The sequence below is a fragment of the Artemia sp. Qi Xiang Cuo genome, chromosome 9 (assembly GCF_049724085.1).
Source record: "Artemia sp. Qi Xiang Cuo chromosome 9, ASM4972408v1, whole genome shotgun sequence".
Lineage (NCBI taxonomy): Eukaryota > Metazoa > Arthropoda > Branchiopoda > Anostraca > Artemiidae > Artemia > Artemia sp. Qi Xiang Cuo.
In genome coordinates, this window is record NC_142802.1 from 17,156,975 (window position 1) to 17,175,149 (window position 18,175).

At 34.9% G+C, this 18,175-nt stretch overlaps 1 protein-coding gene across 1 annotated transcript in view; it reads right to left on the reverse strand.

The window, feature by feature from the left end:
* The window catches only part of LOC148948377 (protein 4.1-like), a gene marked incomplete at its 5' end in the record, with an annotated part of 340,764 nt that overhangs the window by 257,389 nt on the left and 65,200 nt on the right, over nt 1–18,175 (reverse strand). The window contains one exon of the mRNA XM_089094909.1: nt 13,391–13,641. Within this exon, the coding sequence (XP_088951035.1) occupies nt 13,391–13,641 (251 nt within the window). The remainder of the gene's footprint in view (nt 1–13,390; nt 13,642–18,175) is intronic.

An 18,175-nucleotide genomic window follows, 5' to 3' on the forward strand; every position in this document is an offset into this window, starting at 1 on the left:
CACCACGCACGCATCTGATAATGCCAAAAATTTAGTGAGCGTAGTGACGTACGAGGCGGGTGGCTTGTGACGCGCTGGTCTAGAAGTCCACCCGCCGCGGGAAGGAGATTAACCTTATGGTTAAGATACACTTGATCTATGGAAAATATTTAATTATTTAAGAAAGTCGAATGTTATTTTTGACTAATAAGGATACACTTGGTTAAGATACATCTGATCTATTACAAAAATTATTTAATCATTTATGAAACTCGGGTCTATTTTTGATCTATATGAATACACACGGTTAAGATACTTCTGATTTATTAATAATATTTGATCATTTAAGAAACTTGAGTTGTGTTTTTGACTAATAAGAATACACTTGGTTATGATATATCTGATCTGTTAAAAAATATTATATAATTTAAGAAACTTGGGTTTTATTTTTGATTAATAAGAATACACAGGGTTAAGATACATCTGATTTAAAACTGTCTATTTTCTAGTATACCCTAAGAATATTAGTAACATAACAAATTAATGCAAAAAAATATTTTTATTCAAATAACCACAAGTAGAATGTTAACATAAAAAATATGTTACACACATTATTATGCATTATCTATATCATTGAACAGCTTTGTACATTTGATTTTGTTCCATAAGATAATTCATCATCTTCGCTCTTGATAGTGTAGATGCTCTCCTCTCTTAGTCCACAACCAGTAGAATAATTATTAATACATTTTGAATCATTTACAATTTTTACTGGGATGTCAGCTACAGATTCAATATGCGTTTCGTCTTTGGCATTAGTGGCTTCATTTATTATATCTGTTGGTATATGATAAACGCTAGTAATAATGCTCACTTGCGCTTTATTTTCCATCAATTCATCTTTATATTCATTACTGATATTGTCAATCAATACCCTTTTTATTTCACCAGCGATTTTACTGTCTATTTTCAGATTATTTTTTTTTACAAAGGTAACAGTTCTGACACGTTGACAAGATATGGTCAATGACATTAGTACAGCAGTAGGCCTTTATTTCTCTCTTTGCTTTCGTTTGAATGCTAATACCAGAACGGTTATGATAAGATTTATCAACAGGTAACGTGTTACCACCAACAGCTGCAAGGAGATCTACCCAATCATCGACGGTTATTTTTATGTTTGCATTCTCCTTGAGCACTATCATTTCTGGAAATGATACTTTCATGTATCGACATTTAACAATGTTTAAAGGTTTCGGTAGTCCAAAGAAATCTAAACTATCGCTGTCATGACAACGCATGCATACATATCCAATAAGAAATCCATTTTTGCTTGTCTCATAGTTCAGGTATTCCTTCTTGTCATCATTCAACGCAACGATGATTTCATCATATGCACACACTTTCGTCAAATATTTCATTTTCAGTTTTTTTTAAAATATGATACAAATGGTTATCCTTCCAATATACAAAAATTACTGATTTAATACATACAATAAACTAAGTAGTGTCGAAAATTGGCCTTAGAGTACCACTGGGGCAGCCACGTAGTGTCAATGAGCAGCTTTAGAGTACCACTGGTACAGCTGCAAGTATATTTTATGCCCTTTTAAGAAATGTAAAAAATAAGTCGAAAAATTTCCTGGTTGTAGTAATAAGGCCTCCACTAAGACTTTCCCATATCTTTGCAAACCAAGTGCAAAGACCGTAGCTGGTTATTGATGAATGATCTTTGTTATAGTCCATTCCATAAGCCATTGGTCTTGGACCAAGAGTAGCAACATAGAAATCAGTATCAGGACAAACGAATACCATCCTCATTTTTTTTAATATGATGCAAGTGTGTATCCTTCCAATGTGCAATAGTACCGTTTTAAAATGTATAATAAAATATGTAGCGTCTACGAGTAACCATAGGGTACCATTGATACAGTCGCAATAAATAGCAAGAAGTCAGAAAAAAGCGCTACTACAAACACTATTTTTGTAGTATTAAAAGTCACGACTAACATATTTATATTATTCTCATTTTGAATTTTGAAAACATTAAGTGTGATTGTTTTGATTTTAAGCATATTTCATGCCATTCTAAGACATATAAAAAAAGTTGCAAAAACCTCTAGGTTAAAAAAACATAAAAAATAAAAAAACAGTTAAAAAAAGTAAAAAAAATGGGTGGAGAGGCCAAAAAGTTGGGGGAGGGGCCCCTTTGAGGTAGGGGAGAGGTGGCCCTTTGAGGTTGAGGTTCTTGGTGGTTAGGGTCGTTGATGGTTGCGATCCTTGATGGTTCAAATCCACAGTCACCCTACAACTTGATTTCTAATGATTTCCAAGGATTTTTCTGAATTTCAGATACGAAAATTCTTTTCTTGGCAACTACTACTTTATTAGTTTCAACTTTTTAGCAAACTCCATTGCTAAGAAATATTTTATATTGCCCATACTCCTCAACAGTCTATCAAAAAACATTAAAAGACGTCTCGCCCTCGTGAGTTCCAGTTTCAAGGCCCTTATGCCCATATGTCGAAGCAAGGATTTGTCTCTGCGGCTTAAGACACGACTTTTCGATACCCTGATCATCCCCATCGCAATAAACTCATGTGAAACATGGACGCTGAAGGTAAATGACAACCGTCGACTCGCAGCATTTGAAACTGAGTGCCTCCGCCGCATCGCCGGGATCACTTACCTTGATAGAATCTCAAATGTCGAACTTCTCGAGCACCTTAAAGTACAACAAACAATTCTCATGAAGATCCAGCTCCAGCAACTTCGATGGCTCACTCACGTACAACAGATGAGCCGGTCCCGTCTCCCAAAAATCACCTTCGAAGGCCAAATTCACGGTCAAATTCACGGTTCTCGTCCTCGTGGTCGTCCCCCAAAAAGTTGGAAGGAAAACTTTGCACCTCACCGCCTCTCGGACCTTCTTCGCCTAGCAGAAGACCGTGAAGCATACAAAAGGTACATCCACGCTATTACGAAGAAAAAGGTCCCAAGACGCCCTTCAAGGACGGATGGGACTTAAGTCATGTAAGTCATACTCCTCATTATGTACTTGTGTATTATAGCGACCACACTAAGAAGATAATCTAGGTCAAACTGCTAGATCGCCTTGTCACCACTAACCATTTCCACAGATTGGTATCAATGACATTATTCTAATTATTTTCTAACATTTATGTCGCGTTGCGTAAGACTTACCAACCCCTCAGACTTACCTTAGCTGATAAGTAATTTTAGCCCTTTATTACTTTCATACAATCCAATTAAAAATTAGGAATAGTGTCGTCCTCTGTTTCACCCCATTATTCGAATCATTAATTAAGATCATTCAGACAAGAATTACGCAAATAAGATACCTTTTGGATACCTGTAATAATGTATTTGATACCGGACGAGATCTGAGATACCTTTAAACTGCAGGTTATTAATCTATTTGACAACATTTGACTCAGAAACCTGTCTGGTTGGCCCAGAAACCGGTGTAGTTGGACCAGAAAGCGGTCTGACAGGCTTTGTCCCCCCTGTGGTACTAGATGCTCCACTAATACTTGCGTTGTCTCATGGGGAAGGGGGAGCAGTTGTCCCTCCAATAATATGGAGAAAAATTATTCTATAGCCCATGCCCCTTGACTATTTGGATGGAGACCCCTCTCGCCCCCCAAATTAAAATTCGGGAGCTACGCCCGTAACTGTAACCCTGCTTCTCTTGAGTGTAATATAAACTAGATGAAAGAGATCATCTGTAAGGTAAAATTACTCGAAAAAGAATGTTAATAATAACTGTTCCAAAACTATTGGTAAATATAAGCAGACCTTAATGGATAGATCACCGCCCAAAACCAGTAGCGGATTTAGGCCTCATCATCTGCGGGGCAATACACCTTAATACAAATGTAAAAATATAGAATAAAATAATTTTAAGTCAGATGTCAGAAAAACTGGGGAGAGGTATCTGCCCCCCTCCTGCCCGAGCCTAGAACAGCAACTGCCCCAGAAGAGGAAAAGTTCATCTATAATATTTATTATTATTTGAAGGTATCAATATATTTGAACAAAATTCTTATCCTAGTGTAAGGCATTTCCTGTTTTATGTGTAGAAATTATTCTCAAAATTACCCAAAGAGATTTGAAAATACAGTGTAACGTCTGGCTGTTTTGTTTTTTTAAAAAGGCACCTTCAAAGAAAATGGGACAATTTATATAACTAATATGCAATTTTCTTGGACTAAAGCTGAGATTTCTCTGTAAATAATAATTAACAGCTTTTCCTCAAGAATGACTTGAAGTCAAAACCAGAGTAAACAAAGCAGGCCTGGGTTAGCTTTCAGAAAATCTTCATGAGCTAGATTGAGAAAGTAGGCTTGTTGAATTTATATTTGCAGTTGTACTGGTGATGGATTTTTGCTTTCTTTGCTCTCTTCTACATTTTATAGTACCTGAAAATACAAGTCTGCCATAGTTTTGGGCAGGCTAAAAGAAAGAAAAGTCGTCAAATGACTACTGACTGATGACAGCTGATGACTTTTCTTTTCAATATTAGTGCCACTTTTCATGCTTATAAGTTTCGTATGCTCAGTGAAACTATTCTTAACGCAAGAGGGCTGGTGGACTTCTCAACTTTCCACCCCTTATGTTCAAGTTTAATTTCTTAAACCCTCCACTTTTGGCGCAAAAGTGTTCATTTAGTTGTATTAGCTTTACATATTAACAATTTTTTTTCAAATATTTTGCATAGCGATCAATAAATAAAAAAGCTAAAAATTTTGCTCCGAAAGAGCCAATCAGGACGCGGCATTAATTGAGATGAAGGAGAGAGGGTATATTCCCCCTCGATTTTCTGTCCCAACTTAGATTTCGAAAATATATCTTATGTCTTAATGTCGCTTCTCACTTTCAGTTCAAAAAACTTTTTTTATTTACTTTCTGAACGTTTTTGAATTAGTGCAGGTTTTGATTTTGGCTCACTGTACATGAATAATTAAAACAAATCTGCATTTTAATTTTACTTTTGTTGAGTTAAATGGCTTTCTCGAAAGTTGTTTAATTTTATTTACGAACGTTTTTATTAGTAATAAATATACGTAACTTACGAATTAACTTACGTAACGAAATTCTATATTCATATATTATATATATCCATACTCGTATATTCATTAATTATTTTCATATACTATATGTTCATATATTATATATACGTATATTAAGGGGTTCATCCCCTAGTTAATACTTCGCTCTTGCTAAAGTTTGAATTTTGTTCCAATTTTATAAAATGACCGCTTAATCACAAAGCCCGTTAATTAGAATAAATAGCTCTTATGAAGGCACTAAAAAAATCTTTAGCGCAAAGAGGGAGGTATTGACTAGGGGGCGAACCCAACCATATACGTAATAATTTCTGTTCGTTTTAAGTTTTGATGTTGCTCCTTACTTTCAGTTGAAAAACTTGTTTATTTAACTACTTTCTGATATTTTTTTTAAATAATGCTGGAAAATCCGGCGCTTCTTCATAGCAATTTCCCTTCCCCCATGAAAACTTCCTCAATGGAAAGATCCTCCCACGTAACCCCCGACCCTCACTATCAGAAAAAATTCCCCTGAAAACATATATCTAAACATTGGGCAAAGTTCATAACTTACAGCCCTTCCCCCGGGAACTGCGGGGGATTAAGGCATCCTTAAATACATAGTTATTATATCTTCGACCATACTTCATAAAATGGCTGTCTCAAAATTTTGATTGGGTGACTTTGGGGAAAAATGAGCGTGGGAGGGGGCGTAGTTGCCTTTCTTTTTGGTCACTTAAAAAGGGCACTTTTTAAGTGCCCTTTTTCCTTTAGGGGCTGTTTTCCCCTTTTTTCGAAAATCAGGCAAATTTTCTCAGGCGCTCAACTTTTGATAAGTAGGACTAAACGTGGTTTGATTTCTGGACGTTTTTGAATGAATGAAGTTCATCGTTCATTGTAGTTCATCGTACATGAATGATTAAAACCAAATATGCACATTCATTTTACTTTTTTTGGCTAAATGGCTTTCTCGAAATTTTGTTCTGAAGTAATTTACGAATTAACTTACGTGAGGAACTTCTATATTCGTATGTTTTTATTACGTATATTAGGGAGTTTACCTCCCATTTAAGTTTTGATCATTTTTTAAATAAATCTGGGAAATGCGGCACCCCTTTCATAGAAATGTCCCTTCCCCCAAGGAAATATCCTCCAAGGAAAGATATTCCCCAGTAACAACCTCCTAAACCCCCCCACACCAGAAAAAAATCCCTCCTGAAATCGTCTGTATGTTTCCCATTAACCAATTCTATATGTAAACGATGGGCAAAGTTCATAACCTGCAGCCATTCCCCCCGGGAACTGTGGGGCATTAAGTTATCCTCAAAGACACGTTTATTAGATTTTCGACTATGCTGAATAAAATGGCTATCTCAAAATTTTCATTGGGTGACTTTGGGTGAAAAATGAGCGTGGGAGGAGGCCAAGTTGCCCTCTAATTTTTTGGTCACTTAAAAATGACACTAGAACTTTTAATTTCCGTTTGAATGAGCCCTCTCACGATGTTCTAGGACTACTGAATCGATACGATGACCCCTGGGAAAAAACAACAAATAAACACGTATCCGTGATCTTAAAACCTGCATTAATTAAAAAAAGTTCAAAAATTAAATGAAAAAAACATGTTTTTTCAACTGAAAGTAAGGAGCGACAAAGTTAGCAACTCTGTTTTTTAAAACAACACAAAACTTTATCGTAAAGAGTGAGGTGTTGAGGAGGGGACAGCCCCTTTCATATACGGAATAATTTCTGTTCGTTTTAAATTTTAATGTCGCTCCTTACTTTCAGTTAAAAAAAACTTGTTTTTTTAATTTAATTACTAAAAAAGAAGCCAATGTTGGGAGTCTTAACTAGCCCAAAGCTCGAACAGTTGCTTCCACTAGAACAAAATTCACTCGTCATGTTAATGAAGCTACCAACAATTTCCATTTTTCCTTTTTTTTAAAGTTTCAGTTCCTTTTTTAAGTAATTAATGGAATTGAAAAGATTCCGTTTTATTGGCAACTAAAATCGCTCAAAGCCCAAATTCACAATTAGTGACTATCGACTCAGTTTTATGAAACCAGTACATATAAGTTACTATTAAAAAAAAGAGAAATTTTAACCCTTTTATTTTCTCTATTCTTTTTTTGTCAGGGGTTTGAATCCTGGTGTTGTTTGTTATTTGGTTTGTAACGGGGGTCAATGGTGTAACTCTGTAAGCTCAGCCAGATTCGACCCAGCTCTAAATGGGTACCTGGATACATTTGAGAGTAAAAACACGGGAAGTGCAATATGATTTGCCCGGAACCATACATTGTACTTGCAGCTGAAGGCAGAGAATCCTGAGATTGGAACCTGCCCGACGCAGACCCTTGGTCAGCAGACAAACAGTTTTTATTTTATTTTATTTTCTCTTACACTTCAGGCTTTGAGCAGCCCCCAAAAGACATAAATTCAATTTGCTCCAGCCTAAAATTATCAATAACGGTTTCAATATCAATCAACAGTGAAGAAAAGAATAGATTACGTCTATAGTCAGGTCTGTTGAAATGTAGAAAACCCCTATGGGTTTTAATCTGTAAAGTTTAATTTGATGTGTCTGTTCTAATCTTTTAAATTTCCATTACATTGCTTTTTCTTTTCAACTGTTTTTCTAAAAATTAAAAGAGATTGTTTGCATGCGATGGGCGTTTTACCTTGTAGCCTAATATTTACATGGCAAAGGGAATTTTTTAAAGTTCATTGAGAAAATTAGGTCTTTTGTCCCTTAAGAATCTCGAAACATCCCTTTATATAAAATTTCTAGTTCTTAGAATACGTTAATTTTCTCTAGGTTTTTGAAGAGTTGCTTTGAAAGGCAATTTATTTGTAGATGAAGGGAGAACAAATTTAGAATTGTTTTCAAGACTAGTTTTTGCATTAGTAATTTCTAATAAATTTTATAGATATTGTCTCATGATGTACTTCTTGATAGTATAGATTCTAGATAGTTTAAACTGTTTTCCATTCAGCATATTAGAACCCACAGTTTTATAGTTTTTATAAAACAATTTTAATCAAATAATTCCCTATACTGTAGTATCATAATTGAGCTATTTATAATATAGTTTCTATCGCATATCATTATATAATATAAGCCTCTTGTTTATATAACCCTTATTATCAGCAGCTTATAAGTTGATTTGTAAGTTTCTGAACAGAGAATCCACTGAGTGAAATTGTTCTTCTTACCCAAGAAAATAGAGATCATAACTTCTAATATAATTATAATTGTGTTTACCACCAAATATTTTAATCTTCTGAGTTAAATGTCCAGACAATCGTTGTCTATGATTGTCTTAACGATTATAATTGTTGTTTATTATCAAATAGCTGTAATATTCCGAGCATGAAGTTTCAACAGTAATCTTCAGAGTATAGATAATAACATGAACTCAAACCCATCTAATTCCTTTATGAGAATAAAGATAGAACAAAATTAATAAAAAGGAATATTAAAATATACAATAGCCTAAAAATCAAAATCTAAGAAAATCGTACCGTTAAATTTAAAGCAATTGCTAAACTTACAATTCCCCCATGCCTTCTCAAAACCAGAACATAAGTTGCACTTTACTGGACACAAAATAAAAAATTTCACTTTTTTAACTTTGATCAATCAAAAATTATTAAAAATTTAAGGAATAAATATCAGAATATGTACATTAAACTAACAATTCACATTCATTTGTTTTTTTTTTCAGTAAAGTGCAAATTTTATTCTGGTCTCGAGAAAGCATGGGGGTTGTCAGCCCTACTCAGGTTAATTCTCCTCGTTTTGTGTTCAATCTATATGTTGATGGCTATTTGTAGCAATTTTATGCTTGGAAGATTATTGGACTTTATTTTTGCTCATTTTTGGTTTAATGGAGCTCTTTACTTTTCTTTGAAAAACTAATTTTGTAGAAAAAGTTTTTTAATTAATCTAATTTAATATTCGTCTTTTATCTCTTTTCTTACCTTTAATATTCATCTTTTCCAATCTCTTTTTCTTATCTCTTTTTTGTATTTCTTTATTGTAACTTAGTGCTTTAAATTCTTATCTCTCGAGTATTTTTTCAATATCCCTTTTTCTATCCCTACACTCCATTTTGGCACGAAATCACATACAATTAGTTGTAGGTTTGCTGGGTAAGGTGAGGGGGCTGCATCAACCTTTGCCGGCTTCACCAACAAAAAAGGTAGGGATACAACACTTTAGTTTCTTACTTCCCTTTTAATTAAATGCTGCGGCTACCAACCTCTCAAAGCTATGAAAATGGTATGTCCCTAGAAGAATTTCTTCAACAGGAAATTGATCAAAAGATTCATGGACACGGTCTCAGAATATTGTTTTTCAGCTTTAAACTTTGCTCTATCTTTCCTGACACCAAGTCAATATTAGTACTTTTTTCAATATTTCATGTATCTTTTGTTAGCTCCAACATATCTTCCTTTATTTCATGATATCTTCCTTTGCTCCAACGCGTAAAACCTGACCTATCATTCGTTTTCAATTTATTGGATGATAAGAGCAATTCGGTTTCAGAAACAAATTTTTCTTGACCCATAATAGACATCAAAAACTCGTAGAATTTGCCCAACACAAATCTCTAACCCCTCTGACCTATTTTCCAACGTACTATACGATTCTATCCTAAAAGTCATTCTCGATTTTTGGAATAGAAACAAACGTTTCTTAGTTTCAAACGCATACAAAAAGCCCCTATTAGGTTAGGTCCATCAACAAGCAAAATATGACCGGAGCTTATAAGCTTGTTGTTAGTGAGGTAAAGGGGCCCACTTTATACTCCTAATCGTTCAGTGAATCATAAGGAAGCCCAATTACAAAGAGGCCAACATACAATAAAAGCAGCAGTGAGGCTACCGAACCAAGGGATGGTAGCCTATAGCGTGCTTGAGGGAACTCCGTACTAGAAAAGTTTTAAATTGGTTTGTGCGTGATTGACCACATAGGATTGAGATAACTGATGTCGAGAAAACTGCCAAAGTAAATTTTTGACCACCAGCCCTTACAATCCACGTACTGGTAGAATTCAAAGTTTCACAATTTGGAGAATCTTTACCTTTTGAAATTTTGAAACCTGGGACGCTTGTTCGGTTGATGTTGTTAAAAAAGTAATATACAATTTTTTCTATGGATTTTTTGCTTTTATTTTTCTTTTTTTAATATATACTTGTTTTGATATCCTGTTCTTTGATATTTTTTTATTTTTCTATACTTGTTGTTTTTTACATATCTATTTTTTTATATCATCCGTTTTTTAATTTTGAAACCCGTGATGCTTGTACCCTTAAGAACAGCATTATAAAATTTCTTCGATGAAATCCTCTTCACTATAGCTCTTGGCCTACTAAATGTCAAATAAATTCAGTTATTTTTTGGGAAGATAGGTGGGGCTTCAAAGCAGCTTACGCCCCTGATAATTTGTCTCTTTGTCCTCTTTGCCTAAGGCACCTGCCTCACAAGTTTCAAGTTAATTTTAACATTTTCTGTAAAGGTAGGAGAAGAAACGTCATCCTCTAAAACTCATCGTTTTCATGTCCCGTTGGCCCAAAGTACTTGCTCTATAAATCTCAATCGGATCGGTGAAAAGACACCCAAAAGAGTCATATGACGAGAAGTCTTTTCTAACATAGACTATACAAATCCAGCCCAGCTCCAGACTCAATCCACTCCACACTCCAGGACTAGTGCAAACCATTCTATTTTGTCCCTTGCAAATATTATGCGTATGTTTCCAAAATTTAATGCTGTATTTATTTCGGAAGGATGTAAGAATAGTAAAAAAAAAATAAGTTATTTGAACAAAAAGTGCCCATAAATCCTAGAAAATTTGGATTTTTTTTTTGGGGGGGGGGGATTGGTCGTGTCCCAAGGTCAATATAATAAGGCTTGAAGTCTGAATTCTGCCTGAAAACACACAAGATTTAATTTTTTCCACTTTTTCACAGCTACCGAAAAAAACACATTGGAAAAAAAACACGATTGAATTAGAGTGTTCCTCCTTCATCACAATTACTCTTGAACTTTACATATCACTAACAGTGGTAAGAGAAATAACTTATTTGTAAGATTCCGTTTCGTTAATATACAATCCATCTCCTGCTATCTTTCTTTTTGTTATCTAAAATCTAAAAGTATACAGGGGCCCTTGAATTACGTTTCAGATATACAATTTACAAAATTCTTTTTATCTCTATTACCGAAGTTCCTTTAATGTTGTGGTACTAATGCATATTTACTTTGTATCTTTGTTTTTGACATCCCTTCAATTTTGCTTTTTTACCAGACAAATGGAAACCTCAATTACAAGTAAGCTATTCTTTATCATCGGGATCAATAAAACAAATAAACCTATTTGTAAAGTGATTCTAGGACTTTTGTTAAATAAGCATATTTTACCCTTAGATTTGGTAAATATAGAATTAATTTGAAAAAGATATCAAATGAAAACGTAAAAGATTTGTCCTGGAAGTAAAGTGAAAAGGTCTGCGCGAGAGCCATACCAGGACTTAAATTGAGGAAGAGCTGTCATTCTTACAAGCATAGGGGGCTGAAGGTGGGGGAAAGTTGTTTTTGTCATACAAAGCGTTGAACTACACGTAGAATATTGGAATGTTGGTTCGAAATCAACCTTGTTCCGATTTTTATTAAGTTAAGGTTACAAACGTTCTGCAACTCCAAATTTGTTGTTATTTAGTTTTGTAAGGAATTCACGATTATGCATCTATTGATGCTGGCACCTATATATGGAGACCTTCGAACACTTGCCACTCAGATTAGGTTTTCACAAAACTTAAGATTTTGCGATTTCCTCATATTCTTCACAAAATTCGCTTAAAAAAAATTGTAACACCCCATGGAAGTTGGACTCCCTAAAATGAGCTCCATATACATGTATATATAAGCAAGCTTTTGAAAATCATGGAACTTGAGTCTTTGTGCTAATACGCGAGAGAGTTTGAAAACATCATTCACATTAAAGTGTTAACCTTTCACACATAGCTAGTTGAGCGCTGCGTCACACTTGCGGTGGAAAAACGCAGAGCTTGCCGAGCTAAATAAAACTCAACCCAAGAATTTAACCAAGCTTTAATCTTCCATTGCCATAGCTCGTAGAAATCACCCTACCTTTAATCACCTTAATCCTTTGAGAGATTTGAGGTCCTCCTGACCTGTGGTGCTCTTGAGTCAATGACTCCCCGTCGAACCTCCACTGCCTATTTTCCCACTCCTTGTCAAGTTTGTATTTGAAAGACTGGACGGAGAGAGCGCTGACGGTTGAGTCCTTCAATTCATTCCAGTGGTTTATGATTCTTCTTGAGAAGCACATTTGACGGATTCTCAATCGGGAGCTTAACATTGGCAGCTTCTTGGAGTGTCCTATTGTACGATGATGGCTGGTACTATGGCTGCCGATATAGATGGTAGAGTTTTCCTATATCAGCATCGAATTGCTAAGTATGCGTCTGTAGACAAGGGTAGGTAGCTTAAGTTAGCTTCTGAGGGAAAGATTGGCAAACTTAAAGTGAGAGTGACCTGGACTATATGACCTGGGCTGGACTATAAGATCCCTGAATAAAACTCACTGGCAATAAAATGTGTCTTTTCGTATGATTTTTGTATATGAAAGAAGAATTCTGCTGAGAAAGTTGATGTAGATTCTGATGGTGTTTGTCAAAAGCCTAGTTATGCAAATTGCTTGGATATCCAATACGCAATATTCCTCATAATTATTAAAAAAAAAAAAAAAAAATAGATATATTTTTAGATACAAAGAAGTTTTTGTTCTCTTCTTAGGTTGGAATGATCAACTGTTAAGGAATTTATATTTTTTGAAATTTTGCTTGGGATAAGGGTCCTTGAACTAAAGATGCAATTTACAAAAATGTAGAACGAGGAAAGATTTTTTTCAATCTTTATAAATGAAAATAGAATAAAATGATAATTTTTTTTAATCTACGAGGGGGGGGGGGGCAATTTTTTATTATTTATTTTTTCAACGAAAACACAACAAAAAAAAATCTGAAAATCAAGGGGGGGATAAAAATCTAGGAGGCAGTAGTTCACTCCTTCCCCAAAAATTTTGGTGTCCCTACTTTGAACGCTTATTGGGAAAAGCTCCCCCATCTTTCCTAAGTGAATGTAATGCGTTTGACGGCAATGCAGTGAATAAAATCTGAAATGAAGGAAACAACAATTGATTCGAACAGTGAAGAATATTACACTATTCCTCGGAATTTAAAAATATGATAATCATGAAATATATAGAAATAAGAGATCAAAGAGAGATGAAAGACGAAGAGAGATGGCTTACCTTTACTGCATGAGGGTCTACTCCATACGTATCTAATACGCAACTACGCCTTAGCAGAGCACTTTGAGCTTGGTGAGCAGTCAATCCATTCACGTTTGGGGTAGTTGTCATTCCATTCGGCGTTGGCGTCGAGGCACCTTGGTGAATTTCTGCAATTTTTTCTTCTAGTTTTTCCGACTGTTGTAGGAGCAAACGCATACCTGATATGTAGCCGTTGGGATGGAGCTCAGGGTCAAAGTCCCCGAGCTCAACTAAAAAATTACGCTCATTAGAAACAGAGTAGCATGTCAACTTTTTTTTTTTTTTTTGTAGAAGTAAGAATCAAAAGTTTTCTATTGGTAGTTTTTCCGCAATTACCAAGGACCTAATGGATTTTGAAGTACCTAGGTGTTTTTTTTATGAAAAAGATCTAAGACATGCATCTAAGGCGAGCACGTAACAAGCCAAAATAAATTAAGGCGGGTTATCAAACAGTTCGTGTTAACAAACTGCAAGGAAGGAGCGACCCGGCTCAATAGTAACCGAAACTCTAAAAAGCGCAACTTTGATACCAATACATACATCAAAAAAATTGTATTTTTATATTGATTTCAAATATAGAAGTTTAATCAAGTCAGTAGAAAGGGGGGTGCTACTCCCAGACGACAACCCTGCTGCCACCTACAACTTTTTTAAATAATTTATTCAAGGATTATCGATCTGTTGTTGTTTGGCCACGTGTAATGACATGAGGGGTGATTTACATAATCGCTAGGGGCAATGTATTGATCTAGGACTCGAGCGGAAGTGAATTTCCGAGAACTTGATTACGTAATCGATGGGGAGAATGTATTGATTTACGAAAGGGGAATTAAGAAACAAACATGGCTTCTTTGTTGTTTGGCTAACCTAACCTGAGAAATTGATTGCGTAATCGATTGGGAATTTTATTGATCCAATAACGGGAAAGAGGATCACGTGTCTCCTTCTCAGCCAATCAGAGGGCTGGTTACATATTACTGGTGGGGATTTGCAGAGAAAATGAGGAAAGGATTTTTACTATAGTTTTTATTTTTCTGTGAATAGAATTCAAAGGAGCGTGAACAGTTTGACTTTACTCATTTAGATATACATTTGTGTGTTGATGACGAGTGGAATGTTTACCCTATTAGAAGTTGATAGTGGAGTTGATGGCAATAATACAAGAGCACCAAACATTGCGGTGGAAATCACGAGAGGATCAAGGCTTTGTCTGAAATGGGAGGAAGTATATGCAAGATATGTGATATCCTTGAGCAAATTTAAAATGGAGGATCAATTATGTTTCGCTGCAAAAGTTGATACAGCACACGTGAATAAAATTCAATGTGCTTTAAGTGCATTAGTGAAACATATCGAAGACAATAAACTATCGCTAATTGTACATGCATAGTATTATTGTTGTTGTTGTAATTATTCAATAAAATTGTTTCGAAATTGAAAATGTTCTCTTTCTTTTCTGGTTAGGTTAAGCTTGGGACTAGCGAATCAAGGTCAGTCTAAAGTCAGCAGTCCGAGTGAAACGACTGAAAAATGAATATGTTTGAGAAAGAGAGAATTAGATCAATACTAATGTTTATGGAAAAAAATTTGATTTTGAATGACGATTTTCTCAATTTATCTCTTCAACACAGGATATTTACTCATCAGGGAACAGTTGACAATATAAAGATGTGTGATTCTCCCCCATTGGACTATTTTATGAAAATTTTAAGATGTGATTCAAGTGCTTATACTCATTTTATTGATATATTAATTGAAAAAAAGCAGAATAATATCGTGGATATACTTTTGAAAACATTGCCAATGAGTTCAATGTAGATGGCTCCCCCCGCCATTCGAAAGAAGTGACGTCACAGAGTTACTCCTCACCCCATTCCTCCACCTTGAATTTATCGAGCGAGGACGATCAGTTTCGTTTCAGCTGTGAGAGAATTGACATCGGAAACCAAAAATGTTCTATATATGTCCATTGTGAATGTACACTCTAGGCAGTTGGACTCAATATGAGAATTGCACAATTATTACTGACTATAGTGAAAAGTATAAATTATGTAATCCTTGTAAATTACATAGAGGCTATGCAGTACAAATTAAAGGATGTAATTCATGTCTTGAGGAGGTGTGTGACTCTCACCCCAGAGGGCACCTGTGCTCCAATTGTCACTATGATAAATGTGATCAGTGAGAGAATACTTACCCCGCTATGATTGGAAAGAATCCCAAACGTGATCTTAGGTTATTTGTTTGAGATTGGTATTGTCGTGGATTTAAATTATTCTGGGAAGAGGAATCTGGTCTACGATTTAACTGTTGGAGTAACAAGACAATTTGGTTTCTACGTCATCGTTGTGACGGCACTGCCTACTATGACTATAAACCAAGTGATTTTTATTTGTCAGATACCGAATGTGATTCACCATTACAAAACACTGTATGTGATATTGCTTCAAATAGACAGATTGAAACTCGTGAATTTCAGAATATGAATGCAAATAGTATCATTGACTATACAAAGAGATATGACAAGAGACAAGTTACATTATACTGTAGAAAATGTGACCCTGATTTTGCAGTCAATCAAGATCAATATACAGTGAATCCAAATAATTTACCGACATTAGTGGTTCACGACAGTTGCCTATACACCGAACAAGAAGAAGAAATCTAAGGTGAATATTTAAAAGACATTGTTGTATATATATATATATATATATATATATATATATATATATATATATATATATATATATATATATATATATATATATATATATATATATATATATATATATATATATATATATATATATATATATATATATATATATATATATATATATATATATATATATATATATATATATATATATATATATATATATATATATATATATGCATTTTATTAATAAACAAATTCACAAACATTTTTTAAGCACTTTACTCTTAGGACACTGAAATCAATACTGTATAGGTCTGAGAGGATATTTTCCACTAGAAAGTCGTTCAGACGAGGATTGTCACCATAAATGTGGAGAAACTGCTTGTAAGTATAGCCGCGGCATCGCAACACAAAATATAGTAGTGCATGGAAGCCACAGCTTTTAGTCGTTAGATCCTACACCCTCTTTCGATTTTGAATAATAGTTTTCCCACTGCTCTCAATATAGTTGCTGATGTGGGATGTGTAAAATGTATAGGGTAGACCAAGAGGTTCAAAAAATTCAATCGTCTTCATTGTTTGAAAAATGTACAGCCAATGACTCGTCAGCATAGTCGACGGAGTGCTATTAACTATAATTAAGGTATTGTTGACATTTTGAATTTTTCCAAGAAAGTCCGAGGGTAGACAATAGGATTTGTACTGGGACATGTAGGGGTCCATATTAAATACATTGATTATTTGACTGGTGTTCATGGCACCAAGTCTAGTAGAACACTGCCTTCTGGAGTGATTTCCAATAGGTTTCATATTGATTTAGTGAGATTAGTGCAATAGTCTCAGCCAATGGGTCGGTAAATGTACACTCTAAACGCAAACTCCCCGTACGTACTATACTCGTATCCTGTGTGCCAGACAAATCCAGTACAATGATACCATGTGTTTTAGCAAACATTTCTTCGGTTATACCATTTTCAAATAGTTGCGAATCATGATCTAGGGTTTGCATGGTCAACTCATACAATGTTCTATAGGATTTATTAAAGGATAGATTGTAGAGTGGGATACCGTTTACTTTACACACAAGAGATGAAAGTCCAAACATCTTGAATTTATGTGGGAATCCAGTCCATGATCCTCTTTCACTAGCGCTTTTTACATATACCAAAGCGAGTTTCGAAGGAATTTCGCCATTGATAAAGGATGAATCAGTGATGGGGTGTGACCCCATGGCAGTATGACGTTGATTGGTGATTGTATGAGGAATAAGTAGTTTAATATTATTTCCATTGGTTCTCAGTTTTTCCACTCCCAAAACAAAAGAACTCATGACCTGTTGTTTGCGTACATGAAGTATTGCCGAGGTGAGGGAGAGACTTACATCAGGATTGGCAACAAGTTCTTTTCTCAATATGAATTGGGATGGTGCAAGCGTTAATTTTATATCCACTTTAACATTGGGTTGTAGCCATTGGGGTATATTAAATATTTCATGATATATTTTTCCAACTAGATGTAATTCACTAGTTGTAGCATTTTTAAGTGCATCTGTACTATCAGTATTAGTAATATATTCATATCCATTGGAGCTGCCTCTCAATTCCTTGTATGACTTGGGTGTCATCAAAATGAATTGCAAATAGCTTGTATAATTTGAGAGAGTGTTGCTTGTGCTCACCAGCATGCCATTGATGTAGAGACTAATTTGACGAAATAAATTATGTAATATACAATTTTCATAAGATATTCCATTGGCCCAAATTGGCATTGTATTATCAGATTTCCGGACTTTCATTTGTAAATCTATAAATGTTGAAGACATGTCCATAAAGTAGTCTTCATTGGAATAAATTGGAAAGTGGATATTATCATAGAGGGGTTGTTGTGGATAAAATTGTTCATAGTATCCATGCTTGACACTCACATCAACATTTTCAGCATTGAATAGATTCAATGAGGCGGTGATTGAAGGTTGAGAATCCGTATGCGGTAGGTAGGACATCTTAAGAGAAGAAATCTAGTTTCGATCTAACAATTCCCCTCCTCGGGCTTCTACTTCCGGTTACACTACGTGTCGACTTTTTCCTTCTTTTCTTTGACAAGAG